We start from the raw sequence: 27,015 nt of genomic DNA, 5'->3' as shown, positions 1-27,015 counted from the left end.
AAAGGTCTTTTCTACATTTGACATGTTTGAGATACTTCTCACTTCTTATCATGTGAGGCCCTGCACCTCCTGAACGGCAGGACTGTGGCTCTCATCTATCTACGCAAGACCCCAGGCCTTAGAAAATCTAAGCAACTATTTGTTGCATTCGGTCACGCCAGATAAAGTAGCAAGGCAAGCAGATGGGCTAAGGTGCTACAGCTCTAACGTGCTCGGCAGCCTACTGCACCGTGTCAAGGTCTGATCGTCCAGTGATGGCGGCTCCATGGGCAGAACTCCTCCAGCCCTCCTCCTTTTTCGAGTACTTAGACATCAGGCAGCCTGCAGTGCACGGTTACACCTGCTGCTTGCTGGTGTCAGTACTTCGGTTTGGAAAAAAAGAAAAGGCGATGCCTTCTCTTTTTTCTAAACCAAAGTGCTCACATATGCAGGCAGCTTGTGTAACCGTGCAGCCTCTAAACGAGCTGCCTAGGGTGTCAGCAGGCTGGGGCTAGTCGGGGCTGGGCCCCAGCTCGGGAGCCCTTTCTGGAGACTCCAGGGACCCAGCCCCGGCTGGCCCCAGGCCACTTAAAGCCCTGATTGTCGATAATAAGCTTGGTCATAGCTCTCAACTCACACACTTTTGACGGGTGTCATCCTCCAATAAATCCGTTCATTCACCCGTCAATGGGCTCTCAACCTCCAAAAGGGACACCTTCTGTTTTCACCCGTCCTGGGAACAGAAAAGGTTGAGAGGTCTGGCTTGGGTAAAGCAGGAGGAATTGGGTACGAATAAAGCTGTAACCTCAAATGTGTTAGGTCTGTGACGAGGACGAGTAGGGGTAACGGGGATTACCAGATGTAATGGTGGCTTTAATAGTTAACTTGGTCCGACAGTTTAAACAGAGGTACGACGGTTCTCCGAAAAAAAGAAAGTGAGCATTTATAAAGATAGCAGTCTGTGGAACTACACAGTTAAAATAACAACGCTAAACACCCACACACGGTTTACACAAAACACAAACCCCATCACTCTGGGTTAGTTGCCAGCCCGCAGTGAAAACAGAGAAAGAGGAGAACACGTTTGAACAGGGCTACACAGGGTGCCCTGAGCCTACTCCTTCTTGGCACTCACTCAGTGGGCCTCCACAGCTGTGCTGTAATGCCTGTGTCTCCATCGTCACTGTTAATCGATTGATCTGTACAGTGCTCCTCTTTCCGTAGATCAATTAATCCAGTCCCTCCTCCCAACTCCCCACCTCGTCTTCATTCTCCTGAGCTTTTTCTGGAAGTCCAACATTCAGCGAGCAAGGGACAGCCGCATTGCACATCGAGAATCACACTCCCGTTTCTCCTTTCAGCATCACGACTTCGCCTGACTGAATGATGAGCTCTGAAACGCTTAGCGCCCCCTTCAGGCGAGTTGCCCCCATTCACGCGGGTTGCAGATCTTCAAGTATATAGAAATTGATGGGGTTCTTAAAGGGACACAAAAGCATATTTAGGGGCGGGGCCTAAGATTTGCATGGGGTAGCTGAAGAATCGCAACTGAAGGCCGTACAGATGATTTGTGTCCTGTGTAACTAAAGGAAAGGCCATACAGATGATTTGTGTCCTGTGAAACTAAAGGAAAGGCCGTACAGATGATTTGTGTCCTGTGTAACTAAAGGAAAGGCCGTACAGATGATTTAACTAAAGGAAAGGCCGTACAGATGATTTGTGTCCTGTGTAACTAAAGGAAAGGCTATACAGATGATTTGTGTCCTGTGTAACTAAAGGAAAGGTGTACAGATGATTTAACTAAAGGAAAGGCCGCACATATGATTTGTGTCCTGTGTAACTAAAGGAAAGGCCGTACAGATGATTTAACTAAAGGAAAGGCCGTACAGATGATTTAACTAAAGGAAAGGCCGTACAGATGATTTGTGTCCTGTGTAACTAAAGGAAAGGCCATACAGATGATTTGTGTCCTGTGTAACTAAAGGAAAGGAGTGCAGATGATTTAACTAAAGGAAAGGCCGCACATATGATTTGTGTGCTGTGTAACTAAAGGAAAGGCCGTAGAGATGATTTGTGTCCTGTGTAACTAAAGGAAAGGCGTACAGATGATTTAACTAAAGGAAAGGCCGCACATATGGTTTGTGTCCTGTGTAACTAAAGGAAAGGCGTACAGATGATTTAACTAAAGGAGAGGCCGCACATATGATTTGTGTTCTGTGTAACTAAAGGAAAGGCCGTACAGATGACTTGATCTAAATCTGTGCAATGAGCACAGTTAAAGGGACCCAGAGGAAAAGCAATCCTGCTCAAATCACCTCCTTTGGAGTGTTAATAAACTCTAAGCAGATGCTGCTATCAAGGAAAGCTCTAACTACCAAACATATGCTCAAATGCTTATTTTACACATCACCAAGGTCCAGAACCACTATCCTATAACCCACTCCCGTCACACCGAATTAGGTAAGAAGGAAGAGAAAAGAATGGGGGGGGGTGACTAAGGGCAAAAGAAGAAAGCCCCCCAACATCAGCTTTCATTATCCAAGATATAGTAAGAAATAAGAACAAGGGAAATATTGTTGCCATCACCTGTGAATCAGAAACTCAGCTCACTCGCAGAAAAACCCAGCCAAATAGGGTTTCATGCAACATGACAAATTCTCACCTTATTATCAACACCATAACAATCCACCACTTCATCTGAGCCCTGGCTCTCATTTCGAACTCTGCTAAAAAAAAGAGTCTACCGCCTCAGCCTGCCTGAACATCTGTATCTTCTCCTCATAAAAGCCCTAAATTTCTCATAATACCAGAGGTTAGCCCCCAGTGCAAGATTCTTAAACTGATTTTAGTTTTCAGCTTTAAACGTTCCTTGTATCTCAATTAGGTTTCACAAGCTAGGTCAGGAAACGCAATATCCAGGCATCCTTAAATATCAATGTCTGTTGTTACGTCACTGAATGTAGCACTTGCTTCTTTTCATTGGATATCTCAGGTCTGCCAAAAAGGAATCCCAACTAGATAGTTAGCACATCTCAACCTCTTCCAGATAAATGTGTTGTTGAAGAACCACCGCTGTAATCGGCCCTCCAGCTGTCAGTACCATTGGTGTAAGGAATATCTGCAACGCTTCCTTCAAAGAATACTGGGGAAACCTGGGCATATGGACTGTGAATCAACTGCGGTGGGTAATTGTCATTGAAGTCTATAATTAGAACCCAGTGTGTGTCTGGCTAGAGAGAGTGGCTGCCCGCCCCACTTCTATAAGGTAGACCAAGTGAAACCATTAGCCCAGGACACTGATGCGCATAGCTATATGTTACAAATAAACTAAGGCACGTCAATAAGTGGGTGTCACTAATTATATACTCTTCAATCCCTATGATATGATAGTTTATTTATATCGTGCCCATACACAAGTGTTACCTAGGGTAGGTCCTCAAACAAATAATTGACCTCCCACGCATCACCAATTTCATATATAAAAACATATGTCTCCATTTTATTGCATCATAAATAACTAATTCCTCTACACAGAATAATAAAAGCATAAAAATACAAAAATTCATACATAAAACCTGACATCAGAAAACATTTGTATACAAAATTACACAGTATTATACAAAACACATCAAACCTCATCTCCAGTGACGTCAGTGACCTGGTCACCAATAGCGTGGATCAACTAAACACATTTAATGCGCTATGTTTTTCTAGCCCAACTCCTACACGTTTCTGTCCTTTTCCGCTTAAATCTGCCGCACATTCATCAGAGGCACAGTGTGTGTATCGTAAAATGGCTTGTGGATGATTCCAACTCTCTAACACTCTGGTCTTCCTGAGGATCCCTGGGTGGCATTGTTGAGTAAACCTCTGACGATCACCTGCAACCATATGTGTTGCTGGTTGCTGACTTCCTAATTTGAGAAGTAACAGCCCATCTTCCTCTCGCTGTCCTCTAGGGGTGGATGGAGCTCTTTTTCTCTTGCTGGATTTTGTCTCTCAAAATTACCAGGGTACGAGTTGGGGAAACAGAGCGGCAGTCCTCTTTCCCAACTAGTGAATGTTCTTCCAACAGATAGCAACGGCTTTCAGCTGTATCTCAAGATGTACTCCGTCTTACCAAAATCCCAGTTGGGTAAGGCAGGGGAGTGCTCCTCTTGTCCAATGTTCTACGTTGGTAACCCTAATATCCACAAGAGCTACACTGTTTCAAATTGGTCAATTTGAGGACCTACCCTAGGGATTGATGAGGATATAAGTAGTGACACCCACTTATTGACCTTCCTTTGGTTTATCAAAAATACATGTTTTCCCCACTTAGTAGGAAGGTAGTTACACCCCCAGTGGGACTAGCCGACATTAGATTGGTGTACAAATAAACAAACACATTGACTGGAATGTTACAAATTAAGACAGTTATTTAATAGTGCCTTAGGACTTTACAAAAAAATGCAACAATAATAACACGGAATGCCACTTTTTTTGTTAACCCGCTTGACCTTAAACATCCAAGCATATTCGCTCACTAGGAAGTAACAAGTTATCATCCCTGTTTGGCGGCATGCAATTTGCCTGGGCAGTGCATAACGGCTGTAAAAGTGAGTGTATGGACAGAACACATATCAAGCCTTGAAAAGGACACCCGCAGGGTCGAAATACTTGTTGGCCGTGTTTTCAGGATTTGTTACAGTGTCTATCCAGACTTGTTATTATTTTTCCTTTTATTGTAAAGTCATGTGACACTGTTAAATAACTGTCTTAAATTGGAATTGTCCAGTCAATGTGTCAGTTTATTTGTAACATATATATGCGCGTCAGTGTCCTTGTGCTAATTGGTTCACTTATTTCAAAGATACCCATTCCAGGAGCAAGGGAAAATTCAGGATTCAGAACATCATCACAAGCACATGATTCTCCAGTCACTCTACTGTAGATTGCAAATGAGTAATAGATGTGTAGGAACAAACCCGAAAGTCCTGTCCAAACTCCTGCTCTTCCACTTGAGACTTAACTGCCCCCACCAAAGATCCCATGGTGCTGTTCCTCCAAGCTCCTTTTCACCACAGGCTATCCTCGCCTGCATCGACTCCAATTACGCAGACAGTACTCCCAACCACATTCCAGGCAAATCCTGCTTTTTCAATAGTCTAAAGGTGAATCCCATTAAGGGTAGGGTCTCCTGCCAATCTAGGCAGTGGCTGCATCAGATTGGTCCCTTCTAGGCTTCTGTAAGGGGTACAATCCTGGCTGCTGTGTTCGGAATCCACCTGGCAATGTCATACTCAGAATGCTTTATCTGCAGGAAACGGGAGAGGCACAGGAAGTTAGGTTGTCCTAGCAAAATCCAAGATGGGAGACCTTGCTGTGGACTGAAGCTCTCTCCAGGGCTACAGCGACTTCACCCTCTTCCCCTGTCTGCCTACATCAAAGAGACTCCATTGATTTCCACCCTGGTGTGATTCCCTATTGTCCTGACAGAGGTTTGCCGTTGAAGCCCCGGTCCCTGCCCATCTCCTCGGGGATTTCCTGTCCTCTGAGAAAGGAGCTAAGCCATTTCCCAGAGGCATCAAAGGGACGTGGAGGGCTGTACCTAAATGGTCTGTTTTGGGTGAAACTCAGCTCCCGGACAAGAGAATACACCAGGAGCCTTCTGTCAGTGGAGTGTAACACTAGAGACCACAATGACAATCAAACAGGCTAAATGGCTGTGCCTTGTACAATTATATTCTCCAAGGATCCACCATGTCAAACCAGCCAAAGCATTATATTTATTTATTATACCCTGCCACCCAGAATCTAGGGAGCACACAGTTATACCATTTTAAAACTGCTGGTTCACTTTCAAAAGTATTCCTTTTTTATTGCAAAATAAGCCAATGAGAACATGCTAAAAAAATGTGTATTTGGAATAATATTAAAGGTAAATACAGGTGAGTTAAGGTTTCAAATAAATGACAGGTAATGCACTGGAAAAGGTATTTTGATTTAATTTCACAGAAAAAAGTGAACTTTGAAATCATTCGAGATCCAGTGTTCATTCTTGTATAATCTCGAGATCCCTGGTCAATGCATTTCGGGATTCTACCATTTCATCGAGGGCATAGGATTCAAAATCTATTTACATAAAAGATCAAAAACAAGACTTTTTTTTTTACAGTTTTATCAAACGTACAAACACAACATTGCTACGCTTCTGTGCAATATTAAGTTAATTTACCTTAAAAAAGGAGAATGTTGCACCATATCAATGTGATAGAAGGACCGGATTTAGTTCTGTTTACTGAGAAAACGCAGGGAACAATATATTACTTGTGATGTCTTAATGATAATTCCATATGCTCGAGGAGTATTTAGGAATAGTTGTGAATCAGTACCTGCCAAATCTGATGGCGTGTCTCCAGGGAATGTCAGTACTATTTTAATTAGTGTATCACGGTCTGATGAGAAAGGATGGCTATACTATGGTATGTTGGAGGACTTAAAACTCACTGGGCATCTTTACGAGTCCGGCGGTAGCCATTCCGGAAAAACCGGCAGGCTTGCGCAGGACACGTAATACCAATCCGCCTCTGTGATTGCCGGAATCACCGGGACATTACAACCCCGGTGACCCGGTAATTCCGGAGGCAGAATTCTGTAAATCCCCATTCCCATGGAGTCCTGGGGATAGGGACAATGGAAACACTGGTTCCGTCCATGACAGAGCCGGCATTTCCATGTCTGCCTGCAGGCGGGTGGTGTTACTCCCGCCAGGTCAGACCTGGCGGTAGGGACACCTCCCGCCTGCAGGACTCGGAATCAGCCGATCTGGAAACAACGGTGGTGGTGAAATTACTGCCACCGTTGTTTCCGGACCGGCTGACTTGTAATGAGGCCCAATAACTAAGTAGTACCCTGTTTAAATCGATAGTAGCTTACATTCTGAATTTTATATGAAGGCATTCCTGAGAATATCATATGTTGTGATCAATGACAATCCTGCAGTCGTGTGTCTTGCGTTAGAAATATTGGTATGTGGACCATGAACAAGGTGGCGATAGATGAAGGAAGGAGCATAAACTGGAGATGGCAACTGACTGGCAAGGGGGCAGAAGAGCATTTGGACAGGGCCAGGGTATTTACATTACTGGCATGGGAGAGGTGGACTGGGGGGATGTGCCGGGTCCAGGTGGGTGTACCTTCAGGGTGTATGAGATGGAGCTTGATTATCTTGAGTAAATATTTCTGATGTCAAGTGGTAGAGATTTCCAATGGTGGGAGGCCAGGGTGGAGTAGTAGTGGAAGCTATGGGAGCATAGGGAGGATAGCTCAGCAGAAATGTGCTTGCCTTGGAAGCAAGACGACACGGAGCACCACAGGTTCGATCCCAGGGTCCGCGCTTAGAAACCTCTGGGTATTAAGCGTGTTATAAATAACATATCATATCATAGAGTGGGCAATGTATAGATAAATTCAGAAGTGCCAGACCTAAGGGTATGTGAAGACAAGTGGCAGGAGATGAGAGGAGCCTGCCAAGGGGGCAAGTCCATGAACCGGTTTAAAGGCAAGTAGTAGACATTTGGAAGAGTGACCAATTGTGCACAAAGAGCCAACAGGGGCGCAGAGGTCAGAGAAGACCGAGGTAGACTGTGAAGAGAGTGAGTTGTGAAACTGAGATTTTGTTAAGCCATGCAATGAGACGGAGGGAGACCGACGAGAAGAGTAGAGCAGTAGTGAATCGGATGGAGCACCGGAGAGCCAGTAAGGCTTTTGGTAGGGTGGTAGGTAAGGAGAGAAATCTTCTCACTGTTTAGCAGGTTGATTCTTGAGGTCGTGACAGTAGAGGTGATGAAGCAGTTCACTTTTAGATGGCTTCAAAGGGGACCCGAAGGATGCAAGATTTGGGTCAAAAGGATGAGGGGGTCGGCGGGAAAGGATAGTGATGACGTGGAGCATTATATGCTACGAAAGATGACTTCTTTCTTGAAGGAGTTGAGCATAAGATGAGGAAGCGCCATTCCTTGCCAGAAGGCTGAAATAATGCTGGAGATCTTTGAGGACCATCGGTCGGTGAGGGCAGAAAACGAGAAGATGTGTGTCTCAGCTGCAAAACTGTGACAAGAGAATCCAAAGGAGGCCATGAGTTTACCACGAAAGGGGGTGGAAAGGGGAATGAGAAGGGAGCTGACAACAGACTCTTGAGGAACTCCAACCAGGAAGGGGGTGAGAGGAAAGGTTAACATTTTCCAGGAGATGAGATCCTCAATTAATGAGATTGGTGCAATCCAAGCAAGTACAGTGTTCTAGACCCCAAGAACAGAGCGGGTCAGAAGAAGGGAGGGGTGGCCGACTGTGTTAAAGGCTGCAGAGAGGTCAAGGTGGATAAGGAAAAGTACAGAATTAAGGCTACTGTGTGAGTGCGTATGTATGGATGTATATGGTGCAAATCTAACTAGCGGCTAAGGGAGGCCTGTACAAAAAGGGGGCAGAGGCAAAAGAATAGGATAGGGAAAGTTGTGGGAAGGGCGAGAGGAGCCATCAGTATTTCTACAAGCTATGAGCTGGTCTTTGAATTGAAAAGCAGAATTTTCAGTTCCTTGCTACAGTGTTGGGCAGATGCAGCCGGTAATGTTATGTGCGTCTGTTTTCTGAATCTTTCCTTTGTACGTCTGTTAGATTCTAGTCAAATGCTGTTGCGGTTTCTGGGGCTGTGGAGGCCTGTAGAGATGGTGAGTTTTTCAGCAAGGTTGAACGCAGCTTTGTTTGTCATCGTGCTCTATTTCATGGAGGACATTTTGAAGAGAATGCAGGATTAAAGCGGTCGCCAATGTAGTGGTGCAACTGTTGGGGTATTGTGGTCATATTTTTTCAGTGCTATGATGAGACAGGCTGCAGAGTGCTGGAGAATTGCATGAAGACTAATGCATGCCACTCTCTTCTGTTCTGTCTTCCAGCATCCACTCACGAGAGCGCAAGTGACGCAGCAAGCGATCTAGTAGCACAGTGCTCAGGTAAGATGACTTTTCATGACCTCTGATCGCCACTCAGTAAAAGATCCATTGTGAAAGAACACTCGTGTAACCATCGTAGTGGCTTCCTCCTTGCCTACTGTGGTTTTTGGAGCAGTGGAATGACGGCAATGCTTGTAATTTGGCCGACACATAATGCATCCTTGAAACAAGGCACTGTTATTCATTTCTTTCTATCAACAGCGTCAGCTAAAAGGGATATATTGTATGTTTGGAGGCAACAATCACGCTTTCAGCTGTGTCGGCCACTGACAATAATACTGGCACACGGGGGTGGTTCCATGAAAAGGGCAGCCTCAGGGCGAGGTAACAGGCCACCAATCATCCCGGATTCTTGGGAGCTGTGGCCAAAAGTCTGTTTTACTGTACAATGATACTAGGAATAGAGAACCATCACGTGCAACAGAATCTCTGACCTTGAAATACAAACTTTTATTGAGTGAAGTAATCAAGTTATTGAGTATTAAGGGAAAAGCACAAAATAAATAATAAATAAAACCAAATTATAGTGGCCTCAGTAGTATCTACTGTAAACAGTGACACAATAAATGCAGTGGAGCAGCTTGAAACCTGGTGCCCGCTTGACTGAGGGCAACCAGGCGATTGAGGGTCGCATCATGTCCGTAACCTGGCTACCAATCATTTGTGGGTCCACCAGGAGAGCAGACAACGACAAGTCCACCAAAGTCATGGTTAGGAGATGCAATAGACACCCGAACGCCTGTGCTTGTAAGCGCATCTGTGCCTCGTGCTGCTCCTCGTCACAGTGCATCGGCGTGCCCGATGGAGAGAGCATGAGGGTGCAGGTTTTAGACCCTGGAGGGCAACAATGAGGGATCTAGTGGCGAAACAAAAAACAGAAGGCGTGCATCCAAGATAAACCGGGGCAAAACTAGTGGCACAATGTGAGGATGAGGTGGTTGTTTCAGCTGATAAAAAAAGCGGTATGTGCAAATGGCGTGCAGTATGCCAGGCTTGCCCTGGATGTAACATGTTCTACTCTGGCCAACGTGGCTTCAGTGAATTTCGTTGCCCTATAAATGCGTATGTTAGCCGAGCATTCAGATTCTTCAAATGACTCCACAAATGTCTTTATTCCATATAAAGTCCGCAATCTTTGCCTTCAGTATCATTCGGCCAGTTGATTAATCCACCCTGCGCATGTTTAACGACTCCTTAGACGAGACATCTACTACTGAGAGTGTAACTTAGTGCTGACCCTGCGCCAAAATAGAATGAACGTACCTTTCAAGAAAGGTCCACCAGCACGCGCACATATCCGGCTGGTTTCGATCAATAAAGATAGATGTTTATCTTCACAGCCAGCAGCATAAATGCTCAGAGCCATTGTTACCAGTCTTCAATGTATCAGTACCACCATACTGGAGACATGGGAACTTCCAGAATCCCCCATACTGGAGACATGGGAACTTCCAGAATCCCCCATACTGGAGACATGAGAACTTCCAGAATCCCCCATACTGGAGACATGGGAACTTCCAGGATCCCCCATACTGGAGACATGGGAACTTCCAGAATCCCCCATACTGGAGACATGAGAACTTCCAGAATCCCCCATACTGGAGACATGGGAACTTCCAGAATCCCCCATACTGGAGACATGGGAACTTCCAAAATCCCCCATACTGGAGACATGGGAACTTCCAGAATCCCCCATAATGGAGACATGGGAACTTCCAGAATCCCCCATACTGGAGACATGAGAACTTCCAGAATCCCCCATACTGGAGACATGGGAACTTCCAGAATCCCCCATACTGGAGACATGGGAACTTCCAGAATCCCCCATACTGGAGACATGGGAACTTCCAGAATCCCCCATACTGGAGACATGGGAACTTCCAGAATCCCCCATACTGGAGACATGAGAACTTCCAGAATCCCCCATACTGGAGACATGGGAACTTCCAGAATCCCCCATACTGGAGACATGGGAACTTCCAGAATCCCCCATACTGGAGACATGGGAACTTCCAGAATCCCCCATACTGGAGACATGGGAACTTCCAGAATCCCCCATACTGGAGACATGAGAACTTCCAGAATCCCCCGTACTGGAGACATGGGAACTTCCAGGATCCCCCATACTGGAGACATTAGAACTTCCAGAATCCCCCACTGTAACGGGATAGCGTACAGACCAACAGCTGCAAATGGAGCACCAATCTCTTCCAACAACCACCCCAGAGGGTGTGGGAGGAAGACTGGCTTCTCTCCTGCCTGCATTATGGCCATGCCCACCAACGCATTCAGATTCGAACCACGTGGGAAAGAGTTTCTCATTTATAACATATCACTGATGTATCGGTAGAGCGCTGTTGATTTGGTGCATCCCCTTCCCTTGGTTCATTGTTCAGCCAGATCAGGTGTGATACAGGGCTCAAGTCGAGGATACACGCGGGGGGGGGGGTGGAGTCCACCCACTTTATTCCGTGAGTGGACTCAGCCCCCCCCCAAGCTAAAAGAGAAACATTGGATGTCCTCTTTGAATTTACGAATTGAAGCCGACCTCAGGGATCAAACCACAGTCACAAGGTTTGTAGTCCAGACACTTCACCACTGCACTATATAACCTGATGAAAAATAACAAACAACTAAAAATAAAGATCCCATTTTGGTACTCGAATTCCCAGGGAAAACATTTGTATTGGTTCTTGGAGTTTAAAACATGCACACCTTTTAATGTTTTCAAAAACACTATTAGAAGAAAATATCCTGTCTTGGTTTTGTGTGTGTTGGTTTAATGAATGGCCAATGCCAATTTAATGAAATGTGCATATTTCACCTTGATATGCAAATTTCTGGCAACGTCACATCCCATTGCATTTGTTGATGAGTCCCCCACTTACATGTTTAGGACTTGACCCCTGGGTGTGAGTGTGTGCTATTCCTGCTCAGGAGATGACATGTTTTAACAATTGTGGTCTCCATACTGTCCTCTGCGGATTCCAGTATGCATCTTCACAATAGCATTGTGACCCAGAAGGGTACAATATACAATTCTTGCATTTCCATGCTGGTATAGGAAACGATTTGGACAGACCAATTAGTCCTCAAGGCAATGACAGCCCGTAGTCTATCGTGAGTTTTCTATAAGTAATGCCATTGGCACAGTTCTAAAACCAATTTAAGCAAGAAGTAATTCTTGAGCTGTCCACACTCCAACGGTTTGGTGGCATTTCCAACGGTTTGGTGGCATTTGCTTCCATACCTTCATGGTGCGGCCCATCACTGCACCATCTCTAAGCTGCTCCTCCTCCCCGCAGCATATCACGCCACTCTAAATATCATAGGGCGACAAAATCCTTCATAACGTTGCAGATCGCGATTCCACCTAAGCCGCCACACCTAACAAGACTACTTTCCAATGCCACTCCCCAATAACACTCTTTCCCTCTGCCTGTGTGAAGCCCCTGATCCACACCTTCCTCCCTCTGTGCATTTCCCAGCTGGCATTGTGAGCCAGAGCTCTCATCTGTGTTCTGTGTGGTGGCACTTATGTGGTGTTCTGTATGCATCACTGTCTTGAGGGGAGAGGAGGAGGCAGTAAGGCAGTATCCCTCCCGAAACCATGCTTCAACTATCCCTCCCGCACTCCAAGCTATCTATCCTGTCTTAGCAGTTTCTTGGTCTCCCCTCCTCTCTCGCAAATGGTATCCGTACACTTTGCCATTGCCTTGAATCCAATTGAATCCACTTTCTCTTAAAAGTATCAGGATAACGTACAGAACTGCCTTATAAGAAGGGTTTAAAATCCCCAAAAACGGACATGCAGCCCTTGCTCAGTTTCTTCTTCAGGAGGATATTGATATTTGAAATGAAAAATAAGCTGATTCCTCTCGCAAATTAGATCCCTGGATACTGTGACAAAGTCCCCTGCCTGACCTTGACGGTGGAAGGTGGAGTCACCGAGAGGGCCAGGTGCCGCCACAAGCCCCTTGATGCTAGGCCCGGGGAAGCATGGGAGGATCAGAAAATGTCCTATGCAATTGTATTGGTGTTTCAGTGATTAAATGCCCAAAAATAAACATTATTGATGATGATGATAATCAATGTAATAATACATTGTTAAATCTCTGTGTCCTTAGAAGCCCTGAGCAGGGCTCCGATGGGCTTGATGATTGCCACCTTGGGACCACAAATCTTCTTTCAAAACCATGTGGAGCTGGGTTTCACTATTGCTCTGCTGGTTAAAGCAATGCCATGTATGGCCATAGACTACTCATTCCACCAGACAACTGATAGAGGCACCCCTAGTTCTTCACCTTTAAGAAGGCCACGTGCGATGTGATGTTGTGGATGGTGTCTTTCTTGTCCAGTTTTTATGAGGCTTGGGACAGATACATCCATGATTAGTGCCCAGAGAGGTGAAGGTAGGGCACAAACCTCCTATTCCAATTTCTCTACAATGATGTTGGGTATTTGGAAGGGAAATGGAAATCTGCTGGGATGCTTTCCATCAGAAGATCCCATCTTGTACACAGCTGCGCATCACTGTTTATCAGAAGATCCCATCTTGAACACAGCTGTGCATCACTGTTGATCAGAAGATCCCATCTTGTACACAGCCGCACTTCACTGTTGATCAGAAGATCCCATTTTGTACACAGCTGTGCTTTACTGTTGATCAGAAGATCCCATCTTGTACACAGCTGTGAATCACTGTTGATCAAAAGATCCAATCTTGTACACAGCTGTGCATCACTGTTGATCGGAAGATCACAGCTGTGTATCAGTGTTGATCAGAAGATCCCATCTTGTACACAGCTGCGCATCACTGTTGAGAGCAACAGATAACCCCTGGTCACTTTTGCCGGAGCACTACAGGAGTGAGGAAGACCTTTTCCAACGGGCCCTCCGGGTCCTTCCATGGTCATTATGATCACTCCACAGCGACTTGTCCAAAACTCCAATTAGCCACCTTCACCCACAACCAGGTCAACTTGCTCAGGGAGTTTTATTTTGTATGCTCTTTCAGACTGGTGGGGACTCGTGCTATGTTAAACAATCATTAAGTGCTATAAAAACATTCTGAAAGAAAGCATGGGAAACATAAAACCCTTTGCCAGAATAGATTGGCAACAATAAAACCAAAAGAGAAGAATAATTTGTAGCTTAAAACACGGATGAAACCCTGGCCTTAAAGTATAGGAAAGAAAATGAATTTTTAGATTCCTGAAAGCAAGCTCCCAAAGGTTTCATGGGCCAGAAATAAATTATAGAACATAATAAGGTTGAGATTCAGCACATTTGTCTGTATTAAGATGAGATTTTCAGAGTTATTGGCTTTAAAAGGAAAGTTTCAAATTACCTGTCACTCAGCTCAATATGGGCCACAATGATCCTCAGTGCAGAAGTTGTCCATTTTAGTGTAGTGGCAAATGCTGAGTTAAGCTGCTAAATTGGTCCTGCAATCACTGTCCTGATTACATTCTGGAAGGGCAATTCTCTTAAATATTCTTAGACCTATTGATGTCACTAAGTCCGGCCTAGTTTTAGCCCTTAGACAATCCAGGATTATGTTTTGTTGGGCCTCCAAGGTTTTGTTTGGACATTTTAGGCACATTGAAAATCAAAACGTTTATTTCATTATTAGTCAATCCTGGTAAGTTTTCCTTACTTGAAGCACAAGCACATGTTTTTATAGAAGCAACATGTCACGTGACCTGACTGGACTGACACTATCGTTGCCTAGATCCTCTTTCCTCCAGAATTTGAGGCGGCAGAGAGAGCGCATGTGTGGAAACTCTACAAAAGGGATATTCTATTTCAGAAATTCTACTGCAACACATAGATAAAATAAGGATTTGCTTAAGAGAGGATATTGATAGAACGTAACCAGGGACTGGCAGTAAAGATTGAAGGAACTATGAGTGGAAGATTAGCCAGAAGGGGTCATTCCCTTTCCATCTGGGTGGATTTAGGGATCACTTTTACAGCAATTTCCCTAGGGCTTGCTACTTGCAATGTGAAGGTTTGGGAGGCATGATCCAAAAAGATATTTTCATGGGGTCCTCCTCAACAGGTTTCCTAGAGAATCTACTTCATCTCTCAGGAACAATATACTCTCTTCTACTAAGGTGGCAATGAACCATGTTGCCATAGGAGTTAGCACGTGCAACTACTCTTCCTTTAGTGGTGAATTTGTACATGTGGATTCCTTTCGCACTCGACTGACAAAATGCCCAATAGGGATCTGGACATCTCTCTCTGAAATTGCCACTGGGATTTCATGGGGGAGTTCCCTCAGTGGAGTTTCATCTACGAATGGTGCTACCAAGAACTTTGCCAAAATAGAGGAGCAGATGCTTTCTGATGCCCCAACTTGGGATTGTGTTCTCCAGTTCAGTTCACTTAAATGCTTGAGAACTTCCCTTTGGTACCTGGGTGGACTCTGAGGTCGGTCCTCCTTGCCCCCCCTCCCAATCTATTTCTTCATCTAGCACTCATTTCGAGAACCGTGTACGGATGGTCTGTTTCTGTTAGAGTTCTAGGCAACAGACATCATGGGTTGGCCGTCTTTCAATTCAACGGAATTACTAGATTTAGAACATTGCGTACACTGCACTGTCTTAGAAATAAGATCTTTTACATTTTTCATTGTTAGCCTTCTTATATCAGTTCCGAATGTATCACCATTTGGTGTTAAACTAGGCGCTTATGCTCTTGCTGTCACTGTCAATGGAAATGTCCCAGTTTCGCCTCCCGAGGAGGTATCCCCCATGATAATGCCTGCTTGTGCATGCACTCATACGCAGCACATTTCTCTAATGTCCCTCTTTTAGATATATGCTGCTTTAGGCTGCTCACCTCTCCCCTCCAAGTCAATGACCAAATGCTTCCCGGTACAACTGAAAGACACGCAGAACTAACTACGGGTAGGGAAAACTCATGGCATTAGTAGCAGTGAAATACGATAAACTCCTCTAAGGCGGGCAAACAAAACTGTCAATAACATGAACCCACCAACAAGTGGGCATGCAATAGGCCAGTGTGCACCAGTCTAGCCATATTATTGCTGTTATTACACCATTCTGCTCCAGCAGCCCCCACAACATTTGCTCCATGCACCGGATATACTTGAAAACTTCCTCCCTGGGTGAACCTCATCAAAGATCCCCAACATTGGGAGAGAACACATAGTCGTCCACAGGAGCAGTTTCTGAATTCCAGTGGAGTGAAGCTCACAAGAGACCCTTGGTGATAATGAAGGGACCCAGCGATAAAGATTCAAGTGAAAAAAGGATTCATTCAACAGCAGGACTGAAGAGTCAGGAGAGGGATACCATCGGTCTGAAGAGCAGTTCTGCAACCAGCAGCATTGCGGTTTCCAGTGGCAGCCACTGTGCACCTTCTTTGGTGACCACCCTAAGTCCCAGTGATGACACACTGGTGCAGAGGGGACCCCAAGACTCTTGGGAAGAATGATCATTGAACATTCTGTGTTTCACGGGTCGAAAGTCAAAACCAGAGGAACTGAAATGTGAAGATGCCAAGGTCAGCAGTATTCAGTGATGAAGGGCTCCTCCGTCATCCTCATGCTCCAGCTTATGAGGCTGGGGTCATCTTGGGAAGACCCCAGCGAATAAGAATTATTGAAGAAATGCCTGCAAAGTCACACAGAAGAGGGCACTGCGGTTACAGGACCGAGGGCAGCACAAGCCCCTGTAGCTTCCTAGAATGGGCGAGATGGAACCAGAGTTCTTGCCTGATGTCCTGGTATGAAGGAAGGCTGGTCGGGTTGGCATGGAGCATCTTCTAGGTCCTGGCAATAAAGGGGCTCCCACTTCTAGATCCAGAAGTGCAGGCATGGGCAGGAGCTTTAGAGAGACAGGGCCCTTAAGAAGGGGCAGTGGTCTGGTTGTTGAGTTTCACTCAAAGAAACAATTTGGGCTCTGCACTAGCAAAAACCTTGGTCTTCCCTGGGAAAGGTTTGTCACCTTCCAGTAACACAGGACCTTCTCCGAGGGGCCAGGGAGAGGTCCAGTGATTCAAAGGATAGGCACTGCCAAAGAAAATCACACCAGGGTTTTAATGAACAGAGACTGAGGTAAGCAGACAGGAGAAGATGGTGGAGTAGCCAGTAGAGGCATCAGTCCATGCAAGAGTCCCGCCATCTTGGATTCTCCCAGGGCTCCCAAACTTCCTATACCCACCTCCTTCCGACAAAGCACTCTGATTATGACATCACCAGGCAGAATGCTCTGAAAAAGCAGCCACGAATGGACCCCTTACAGAAGGCTAGAAGGGTACCAATTCTTTGGCGAAGGTTGCCTATTTAAGGGGGAGAAAACACTCCCCCTGTTATATAATAATAATAATTGTTAATTTATAATGCACTTAATACTTAATACCAACAACTGCTTTTTAAGCACGGGATCAGGATTCAAACCTGTGTTGCGCTGCATTGTCTTGCTTCAAAGACAAACGCATTGCCCCTGAGCTATCCTTCCTCCCCAATCATCTTTGGACTACTGAAGAAGGATTACACCTGGAACTCCATTGGAAATACAATCTACTCCAAAGTCCTCTTCCATAGAAGTGAAGACAAAGACCTCCTATAAAAGGACATGCCTTTACCCCCAACCATGTGAGGTGATCTGCTGGCTGGACAAGACCTGCTGCACCTGAGCCCAATGGAGCCCAGAACCTGCATACTGGACAGTGCAGCTCCTGCAAGTGCTATCTAAAAATCCTTCCTGGGTGGAAAGTGCAGAGCACAGGACTTTTCTTGCCCCTGGAGATCACGGACAGTGCCCCACAGCATCTAGTTGTCAAGTAACAACTCTAGACCTTACTTTTAAGCTTAACTCCTTTTTTCGAGCCTGCTCAACCGTATCGGGATACGTTGAGCCGCTGCAAGCACCCAGAGCTGCCGCTGATAGACACCACTTTTGGATTTGCTGCCGAGCCGTCGAATCACTGACTTGACCAATCACCTACTTGCGTTTCAGCCATTTATGAGCCGATTGCCACAGAAGAACCACTTTGCATGGTTGAACTTCTTCGAGACGACTCAACCTTTCTGAGAGGCCAACTCGACCCATCACCTGCCTCTTTTTTTCTCCTGATTTAAGCACATTTTTATTTATTCAGTGTGTTGGGACTAGCCATGGGGCACTTCTAGTTTGTAGATGGCTTGTTTAATATTATGCAACCACAGAAGGGGGCTGGCACAGCCAATACCAGCAATGCAAATCTCATTCACCTCCTCCCTATAACTGCGAGAGAAGGCGATGCGCATGTTAATTCCGTAATCACTTTATTTATTATTAATGCAGAAAACCAGTGCTGTTAAAATGGTGCTTCCGGCAAAGCTGTTGTTTGTATGTAATACCTTGCCGCTATCCTCTGCCCTTTCAAACATAAAGTCAATATATAGAGCCTTGTGTTTCGTCACATAGGGGAGGGTAAAAGGACAGAATTAGGATGGAGTAGCCTTTTCAGAGTGGTGAGTGAAGCAGGCTTTGAATTGCCTATTACAAAACCCATGACAGGGCATTTACATTACAGAGAGTTCGCTACCGGGTCAAAGGTCGTGGCGTGGGTTGAATGACTCCAAAGGGATTCTGATTGAGCAGGAGTCAGCAAAGACATTCAGCCTAACCGTTTCACTGCCGATGGAAAGGAAGCTTAGCCGGTCCTCCTTCCCTCCGCCCACCCTTCACCCCTCCCACAGTGGTCAAATCATCAAAGGATTGCGGGAATACAGCTCAGTGTTGGGTCACACTCTCCTCCCTCACCTTCTGGCAATGTTCCAAGGAAGCTTCATTGGCAGAGATGCATTAAGGCTGGTATTTATGCAATCAGTGGTGTCTGGCATGTGGACCACTTGCTAGAGTTTGATTTCTTAAAATTCCAAAATAAACTCTCTGGGAATTTGACCTGCCCAGGAGAGCGGTCTAGGGAGGGAAGGGGAAAGAGATTTCCTGAGTACCTGACCTTAAGATGAAGCATCACAACACGGGCCACTGGATTACACATGAGATGCAAAGCCTCATTTCAGCTCATCTTGGCTCATCAAGTTCATGCTAGCCACCTATAGAAGGATTGGAATAGAAGGTATATTGTACGCAGGCTTGGTGTTAGTTCTGGGGTGTGTGGATGGAACTAGTGGCACATTCTCCTCGTTATTGAAATCCTTGCCATGCTAAGGCACTTTAAAAAAATGTGTTGGTATTGGTTTCCCCTCCTACTCATGGTCTCATCCTCCACCCACTGCTTTCTTTCCCTTTTCTTTCTGATCGATCTGTGTGTCTTGCCTCCTCTCCTTTCTTTCCTTCTGGATATCCCTCATTCACCTACACTTCTGTGTCCCCCCTTTGGTGTTCCCCTACTTCTCTGTGACTTTTCCTCTTCCTGTCTCTTTTCTTTCTCACAGTGGCTTCACTTCCTCTATCTTCTGATGCATGTCTTTCATCCCCCTCTCTCTGTGCATGTTTCATCTCCTCGCCCTGTGTCTCTCTTCTCTTCCTCCTCTTCTCCGGGCTCGCTCCACCTCTGCTCCTTCTCTTCTCCTCTCCACTCTCTCTTTCACTTCTCCACTTCCTTACCTCTGTGCTCTACACTGCACAGTCTGTCTCTCAAGCACCTCTGCTCTCCGGCTCCTAAATCACACAACCCCCTTCTGCGTCACTCCTGGGATATCTTTTGGTGGGGCATGTCCATGTGATTGTGAGGAGACTGTAAGGAATCACTTGGTTCCTCGCGGCAGTCACGCGCGCTCTATGTCTATGTTTGGAGCGAGAGCCGCGTGACCACTGCGACGGTTAGAGTTGGCGAGGAAACAAAGTCAGTGCTGTGTATGGCTCTGGAGAGCTCCCCTTTTAAATAAAGACACCAACTTGTAAATTGGTAATCCGCTGCTTCTCTTCAATTGGCGACGAGGATGGGATGAAGGGGAGCTTGTCACAGAGCCTCAGAGGGACATCCAGGCCTGCCCGCGATTCTAGGGGCGGGTACAAACGGTGGACAAGGCGAGTCGCGTAGTGCGAGCGGCCGCAGAGAGAGACTGTCTCCGCAGCGGCCGGAAGGAGCGGCGCTGCAGGGAGAAGGCGTTGGGGATCCAAGTAACGACGTAAGGAGAGGTGTGGGGCCGCACAGGGACTGTCTCCATGGCGGCCTGGAGGCGTGGCGCTGCAGGGAGGCGGTCTCGGCGGCTCTGCAGAGGGACGTTCCCTCCGCCTCTAAACGGCGGTGAAAATACAGCTGATCCAGGTTGATGCCGCCCACCCTGTTTCTTATCCGACTGAAAGAGGTGAGGAGCAGGGGGTGGGAATTGGAACAGAGAACTGGGCTACATTAAGTAGCCATCTGAGACACAAACAGAAAGTGGATGAGATACAATACTAGGGGAAGTCTTGCCACGACTAAGAAGAACATTGGGGGGAACATTGACAGTGCACAGGTGCTATTGGGTGTGAATATAACACCAGCAAAATAAATAAAAAATGGCTGCAGAAAGCATGTCACCACCGCCACCGTTTCTGGCAGAACCTGGGGCTCCACCAATAAGATGGGATAGGTGGAAGAAGTTATTTGATACTTACCTCATCGCTATAGGAGGGGATAAATTCCCATCAGCAAGAAAAGAAGCGATTTTACTACACAATTTAGGAACGGAAGGCAGGAGTGTGTATGATGGTTTGCCTGATCCTCCCCAGCAGGGTCAAGGGGAGGTGGATCAATATTCCATGGCGGAAAGAAAGCTAGAAGCGCATTTTGAGGCTAAGAAAAATATAACCTTTGAGAGACACAAGTTTTTCCAAAGAATACAAGATCCGCAGGAACCAGTGGAAAACTTTATTGCAGCTTTGAGGTCTCTTAGCCATACATGCGAGTTTGGACTACTAACCGATTCTCTAATAAGGGACCAATTGGTTCGGTGCACAAATAATGTAAAGATACAAGAGAGGCTGTTGTCCAAGGATGCATCACTAGAGGTAGCTATAGATACGGCAAGAAGCATGGAACAGACACATAAGTACATGACTACTATGAAGGGAGAAAAATCTGAAGGAAAAGTAGCCGCGGTGAGAGGATTCCGTAAGGGGGTCCCGAACAAGGAAATAAGGTGCTACAAGTGTGGGAGTAACCGCCACATTTCAACAAGCATGTTCTGTCCAGCCAGGAACATCTCCTGCTTAAAATGCAAGAAAAAGGGTCATTTTGCGAGAGTTTGCCGCGAATCTGGAGTGGTGCAAAACATTGAGGCGGGAGGAAGAATGCAGGAACAAGAAGAAGATCATGCAACGGGCATGAGTAGCCAGGCAACGCATGTACTGGAAATATCGGAAGTATCTAACAAAGGTGGAGCACCAACAGATGTGTTCATGATCAATGGGAGAGTAGTAACAATGAAGGTAGACAGTTGTTCACCGTGGACTTTGATGTCAAAAGCAACATTTTTGAGTTGCATGCAAGGAGATGTAAGGCAGTTGAAGGAACCCAATATTGAACCCTATGCATATGGGAATGTGAGAATTGAAGTTGTAGGGATGTTCCAGGCTTCCATAAAGTACAAGGGGAGAAGCTGTGAATCTGAGATTTACGTCACTCAAGAGGGCTCATCGCTCCTGGGATGGGGTGAACAATGGAAGTTAGGAATCATAATTCAAGCAAATGCGGAATGACCTATTGACGTGGCGGAAGTGAAGGATAAGTGGGAGAAAGAATATCCCGAAGTATTTCAAGATGAATTGGGAGTGTTAAAGGGATTTGAGCACCAAATTCGACTAAAGGCAGGAGCCAGTCCAAAAGTGCACAAGTTGAGGCCTGTACCTCATGAATTAAATGAAAAGCTAAAAGGGGAAGTGGAATCCCTACTTCAAAGAGGAATAATTGAAAGAAGTGAGAGTTCTGAATGGCTGTCGCCGGTGGTAGTGGCAGCAAAGGCTAATGGAGACATCAGACTGTGTGTAGACCTGCGGGACTTGAACAGAAATATTTTGATAGATAGGCATCCCCTACCTATAGTTGGTGACAAGTTATCTGTGTTGAACAATGCCAAGGTATTTTCAGTCATCGATCTTTCTCAGGCATACCATCAAGTTCCACTGAAGGAAGATTGTCAACATTTATCGGCATTCATCACTGTGTTTGGAACTTTTAAGTACTGCAGGATGCCGTTTGGACTCGCTTCAGTGGCAAGCGTATTCCAAAGGGTGATGGAGACTGTGTTGAGCGGAGTAAAGAACATTATCGTGTTCCAAGATGATGTGCTAATATATGCGAGTTCCCCGGAAGAACATGAGGAAGTGTTGAGACAGGTGTTGAAGAGATTGGGGGAGGCGGGGTTGACAGTAAAAAGGAGCAAGTGTAAGATTGCAGTGCACAAGGTAGAATATCTGGGACATGAAATAGATGAAAAAGGGGTAAGGCCCAAGAGAAATTTGGTGGAGGCAGTGAAGGTGGCACTGGTGCCAGAGAACAAAGAACAAGTTAAATCATTTTTAGGATTGGCTGAATATTATCACAAGTTCGTGAAAGATTTTGCCAAAGTGTCCATTCCTATTAGAAATTTGCTCAAGAAGGGTGCGAAATTTGAATGGACAGCAGAATGTGAAGAGGCTTTTGAGAATATCAAACAAGCAGTGTGTGAAGCACCGTCCATAGGTAGATTCGATCCCAAAGACAAGATTGTTTTGGTAGTGGATGCGAGCATGCTTGGGCTGGGAGCAACATTGGTACAGTATGACAAAGACAACACGGAGAGAGTTATTGCGTTTTGCGTCTAGGACGCTGAGAGGTGCAGAGTGCAAATATTCAGTTATAGAGAGAGAAACCTTGGCCATGTATTGGGAAGTAAACCACTTCAAGTATTTTTTGTGGGGAAGAAGGTTTGTAGTCAGGTCCGACCACAAGCCCATGGTTCAACTTTTCGAAAGTGGAAGATGGGCGCTGGGTTCCCCAAGAATTAGTAGGTGGGGTTTGGGACTCCAAACTTTTAATTTTGAGGTAAGTTATTTGCCGGGAAAGAGAAATGTGGTGGCAGATTGTCTGTCAAGACTACCAGTGAATACAAATATTGTAGAGGGTGGGGAGGAAGAGCAAGAATCTGTAGTGGCTGAAATACAGGGTGCCATTAGTAAAGAAGAGTGGACACGGGAAGAAAGCACAGATGAGGACCTACAACTAGTAAAGGTATGGACAGTGAGGGGGTGGCCAGCTAAAGGAGAATTGGACAGTAAATTCAATACATGGTGGGAGATAAGAGATGAAATAAATTTGTGTGGTGAAAGATTAAGAAGAGGAAAGTGCATTATTCCTCCAGAATCTCTCAGATCGGTGTTGGTTAGGCTGGCTCATCAGGGACATCCTGGAGAAGCTGCAATGAAAAGGAAGTTGAGACAAAATTATTGGTGGCCGGGAATTGATAGGTGTGCCGAAAGGTGTGTCAAGGAATGCATGATTTGCCAAACTAGTGATAAGTGCAGAGTGGTAAGAGAAGCCCCACTAATACCTAATGTAATACCAGACCAACCTTGGAGAAAGTTGGCGGTGGACATTATGGGTCCAGTAGCAGGTCTGGGAGATGGTTTGAAGTTTCTATTTGTTCTAGTTGACTTTCATTCAAAATGGTTTGAATGGGAAGCGGTGAAAGAGGTCACGGCCAACGAGTTGATTAATTTCTTGGAGAGAGTTTTCCTTAAAGAAGGAGTACCGGTTGAAATTGTATCTGACAATGGGGTACAATTTGTATCTGTGGCCATGAAAACATTTCTGGCAAGCTATAGCATAAAACACACGAGGACTGCATTGTATAATCCCAAGGCGAATGGTCTTGTTGAAAGGGTCAACAGGTACATAAAAGGGGGTCTGCAGATGGCCATGAAATCGGGACAACCATGGAGGGAGATGTTAAAGATGTTAACGTGGAATTATGTCACTACGCCACACTCTGTAACTGGTGTATCTCCATTTGTATCCATGAAAGGTAGAGAACCTGGGACAAGACTTTGTCCAGGATGGCTTGGAATGGCCAAAGTGGTAAACGTTGATCGGGATCGCATTATGAAACTTATTACGTTGAGTCAAGAAAGGAATAAGAAAGTGTTTGATGACAGAATGAGGGTGAAGGATCAAGAATGGAAGATTGGAGAGATGGTGTATGTTAAAAATCCTAGACTGGTAAACAAATGTGTAGAGAGTAAGTTCCTGGGACCAAAGAAAATATGTGCTGTAAAGAGTAATGTTGTCATTTTGGAAGGAGGAGAAGTTTGGTCTAAAGGTAGATTGGCAAGAGTGGGTGATGTGAATGTGAGTAGAATGGATGAGCAAGTGAAAGAAAGTATTGTCAGTGGGAATAATAAAACAGAAAAGGAAGGGAAAGGAGGAGAAGTGGTAGATGGAAAAAAAAATAGACGAGGAGAAATGGATACAGGCACAAGACTAAGCACAAGATTTAATGAAGAATGTTCACATAGGTCTAGATCAAAGCCGGTGTGGATGAGAGACTATGAAACTTGAGAGACTATGAAACCTGAAGTATTTGTTAACCTAATACAAAGAGACATGTCGTATCAAATTTTGTTAATATAAGAATATTGAGATTTTTTAATTCTTTTTGATGTGAGAAATTTTCCACTATATAAATTGTTATTTTCATTAGCTAGAGTATCTTTTAAATGTTCTCTATAAGTGATGTTTTACTTGTTCTGTTATGGGGAAAAGATGTGTAAGGAATCACTTGGTTCCTCGCGGCAGTCACGCGCGCTCTATGTCTATGTTTGGAGCGAGAGCCGCGAGAGCCGCGTGACCACTGCGTTTGGTTTCTACTCATGCTAACTTGCTTTGAAACAAATTGAGGGGGGGGGGGGCAATTAGCTCATTCTTTGCCAGGCTGTGATGCCATCACTACCCTTGCATGTTTATTAAACCCACATATGGCATCAGAAAGCCTTCAGTAACGCTGTTTCTAGGCATTGCCTACTAGTTTGCCTGAAGATGTATATGCTTGTTTATTTATTTATTTATTCATATTTGTAGAGCGCGCAACAGCCCGAAGGCATCGTTAATGACTTGAAACACCAATCAAAAAGTGTATGTCTTGTAACCACCCCTGTGTGTGCTCTTTTCCCACAGGGCAGGATTTATGCAAGCTGGCAAGTATGTGTTGCCAAGGGGGCGTGGACGAGACGGGCTGGATCGCGGCTGCTGTTGGGTGGAGCCTGTGGTTCCTCACGCTCATCTTGTTCTGCGTGGGGAAACTGATGAACATGGGCCCGGATGAGCCCAAGTATATGCAAGCATGAGTGGCACCACAGGCCTAGACTGAACCCCAAAAGTGCTCCTCTCGTCTCCCAGCAACGCGTTCCCTCCGTCGCACTCTCCAGGGCCAACCCAGAAAAGATTTCTCCACGCTGGGCAATTATGAGAACAAATAAAATCGGCTGACCAGAGCCAAGCCAAGAGCCAAGAACAGCCCAGGAATGTTTTAGATGGAACTTGTTCCTGCCCTGTATTCTGCAATGCCAAAGACACTGTCTGCAAGACTCCCCGCCCGACTACCAGCTTTATTAGGAGTGAACTGGGGACATGCATTGAATATACAACACCATCATAATATGCAAATGGCTACCATTTTGGATCAGATATTTTCTTTATTATTGATACCAATGGCATAGGTGTATCACTCTGTTTTTTGTTTCTTTTTAATCACGATGGGGACCAACGAGTAGGTCTGGAATTGCTGACACCCCAGATAGTAAAATCCACTTTTGATTGCAGAATGGCCAACAATATATTATATTATTCACACATTGTTCATTGAAATTCATTGCATGTACGTGTTTATCATACATATGAGTTGTATGTGTTTTGAGCACCCTACTTGATTTCACACTTCAATGAGTAATCAAGTCCAGTCTTAAAGAGCCATGAGGCAGTGGGCAGAAGGTATGCTGGAGACACACAGGGGGCCGCGAGGATGGCCCATGGATGGGGGAATGGAATAGCAGTTGAGCACACCCATTCCAAGCTCCAAACACCAAGATCGTATAGCCAATTCCACAGCCAGTGAATTCAGAACTCAGGCGCCCAAAACCATGGCGGCCTTCATTGACTTTCCACAGTCTGCTAGAATGCACGGAGGAGCCCTGTATGAAAGAACACGCATTGAAAAAGACAACAGTTACAGCTTGTATGTAGGCTTGTACCAGGCATTGATCATTTGTAAACTATTGCAAAGGATGTATACAGTTTGGCCGTGGCACAATTGTTTGTGGCCGAATTGACCGAATTGCCACGGCCAAATCCACCAAAATTTAAAAAAAACACCCCCATAGACCCCCCACTCCGTAATTACCTTTTCACCGTCCACTCTTCTTCTAAACCTGCGGCGTTGGATCCGTCCCTCTATGTGTGTCGGATCCCACGCCGCAGGGTCTGGCTTTTCTTTTTTTTTTCCTTCTCGCCCCTCCCCCCGCCTCCGCCTCCATACCTCTGTAAGCTGGGGACACCCCTGCTACCGACAAAAGCCATCACTACCAAACATGGGGAGCGGGGGACACCCCCGCAACCCCCGCTCCTCATGTTTGGTCGCAATTACCCAAACTGATCGCTTACAAACGATCGAATGGTACTGGCTGAATTCGGCCAGATTTACCATATGATCCATTGTAAACGATCAATTTGGGTAATACCATTGGAAACATATACTCATATCACTGTCTGGGCATTGTGATGCTGGGGCAGAAAGTATAACAGTGACTTTACAGCAGCTCCTCACTTCCCTCTAGCATTATAGGGCACACCCTGCTCCCCGTGCCTCAGGGTGACCGGGCTGCATGGCATTCCTGCTGTGTCAATTCAGTGCATGACTTTACATGTGACGGGACGCGCATGGACTGTTTAATTTTCACCACTCAATTCAGGCAGTCTTCTCTGCCCAGTTACCAATTGGGTACTGTGCCACCAATCAGCCAAAACTAAAGACGAGTGTTACACATTTAGAACTTCCATTGAATCAGTTTGTTAGCGCCATGAAACTGATGATGAAAGGCTGTGT

The 27,015-nt window shown here is 45.6% G+C and overlaps 1 protein-coding gene across 1 annotated transcript in view; it reads left to right on the top strand.

Moving 5' to 3' along the window:
• TMEM213 (transmembrane protein 213) overlaps nt 1-25,766 on the top strand; it is a 63,731-nt gene extending 37,965 nt beyond the window's left edge. Inside the window, exons 2-3 of the mRNA XM_069628737.1 lie at nt 8,913-8,969; nt 25,092-25,766. Coding sequence (XP_069484838.1) covers nt 8,913-8,969; nt 25,092-25,261 — 227 coding nt within the window. The 3' untranslated portion in view covers nt 25,262-25,766. The remainder of the gene's footprint in view (nt 1-8,912; nt 8,970-25,091) is intronic.
• The last annotated feature ends 1,249 nt before the right edge of the window (nt 25,767-27,015 follow it).

This window comes from Ambystoma mexicanum, chromosome 12 (genome assembly GCF_040938575.1).
Source record: "Ambystoma mexicanum isolate Mex_15411 chromosome 12, UKY_AmexF1_1, whole genome shotgun sequence".
In the NCBI taxonomy this organism is placed as follows: domain Eukaryota; kingdom Metazoa; phylum Chordata; class Amphibia; order Caudata; family Ambystomatidae; genus Ambystoma; species Ambystoma mexicanum.
The sequence above is the reverse complement of the archived record's forward strand: the minus strand, read 5'-3'. Positions and strand labels throughout refer to the sequence as shown.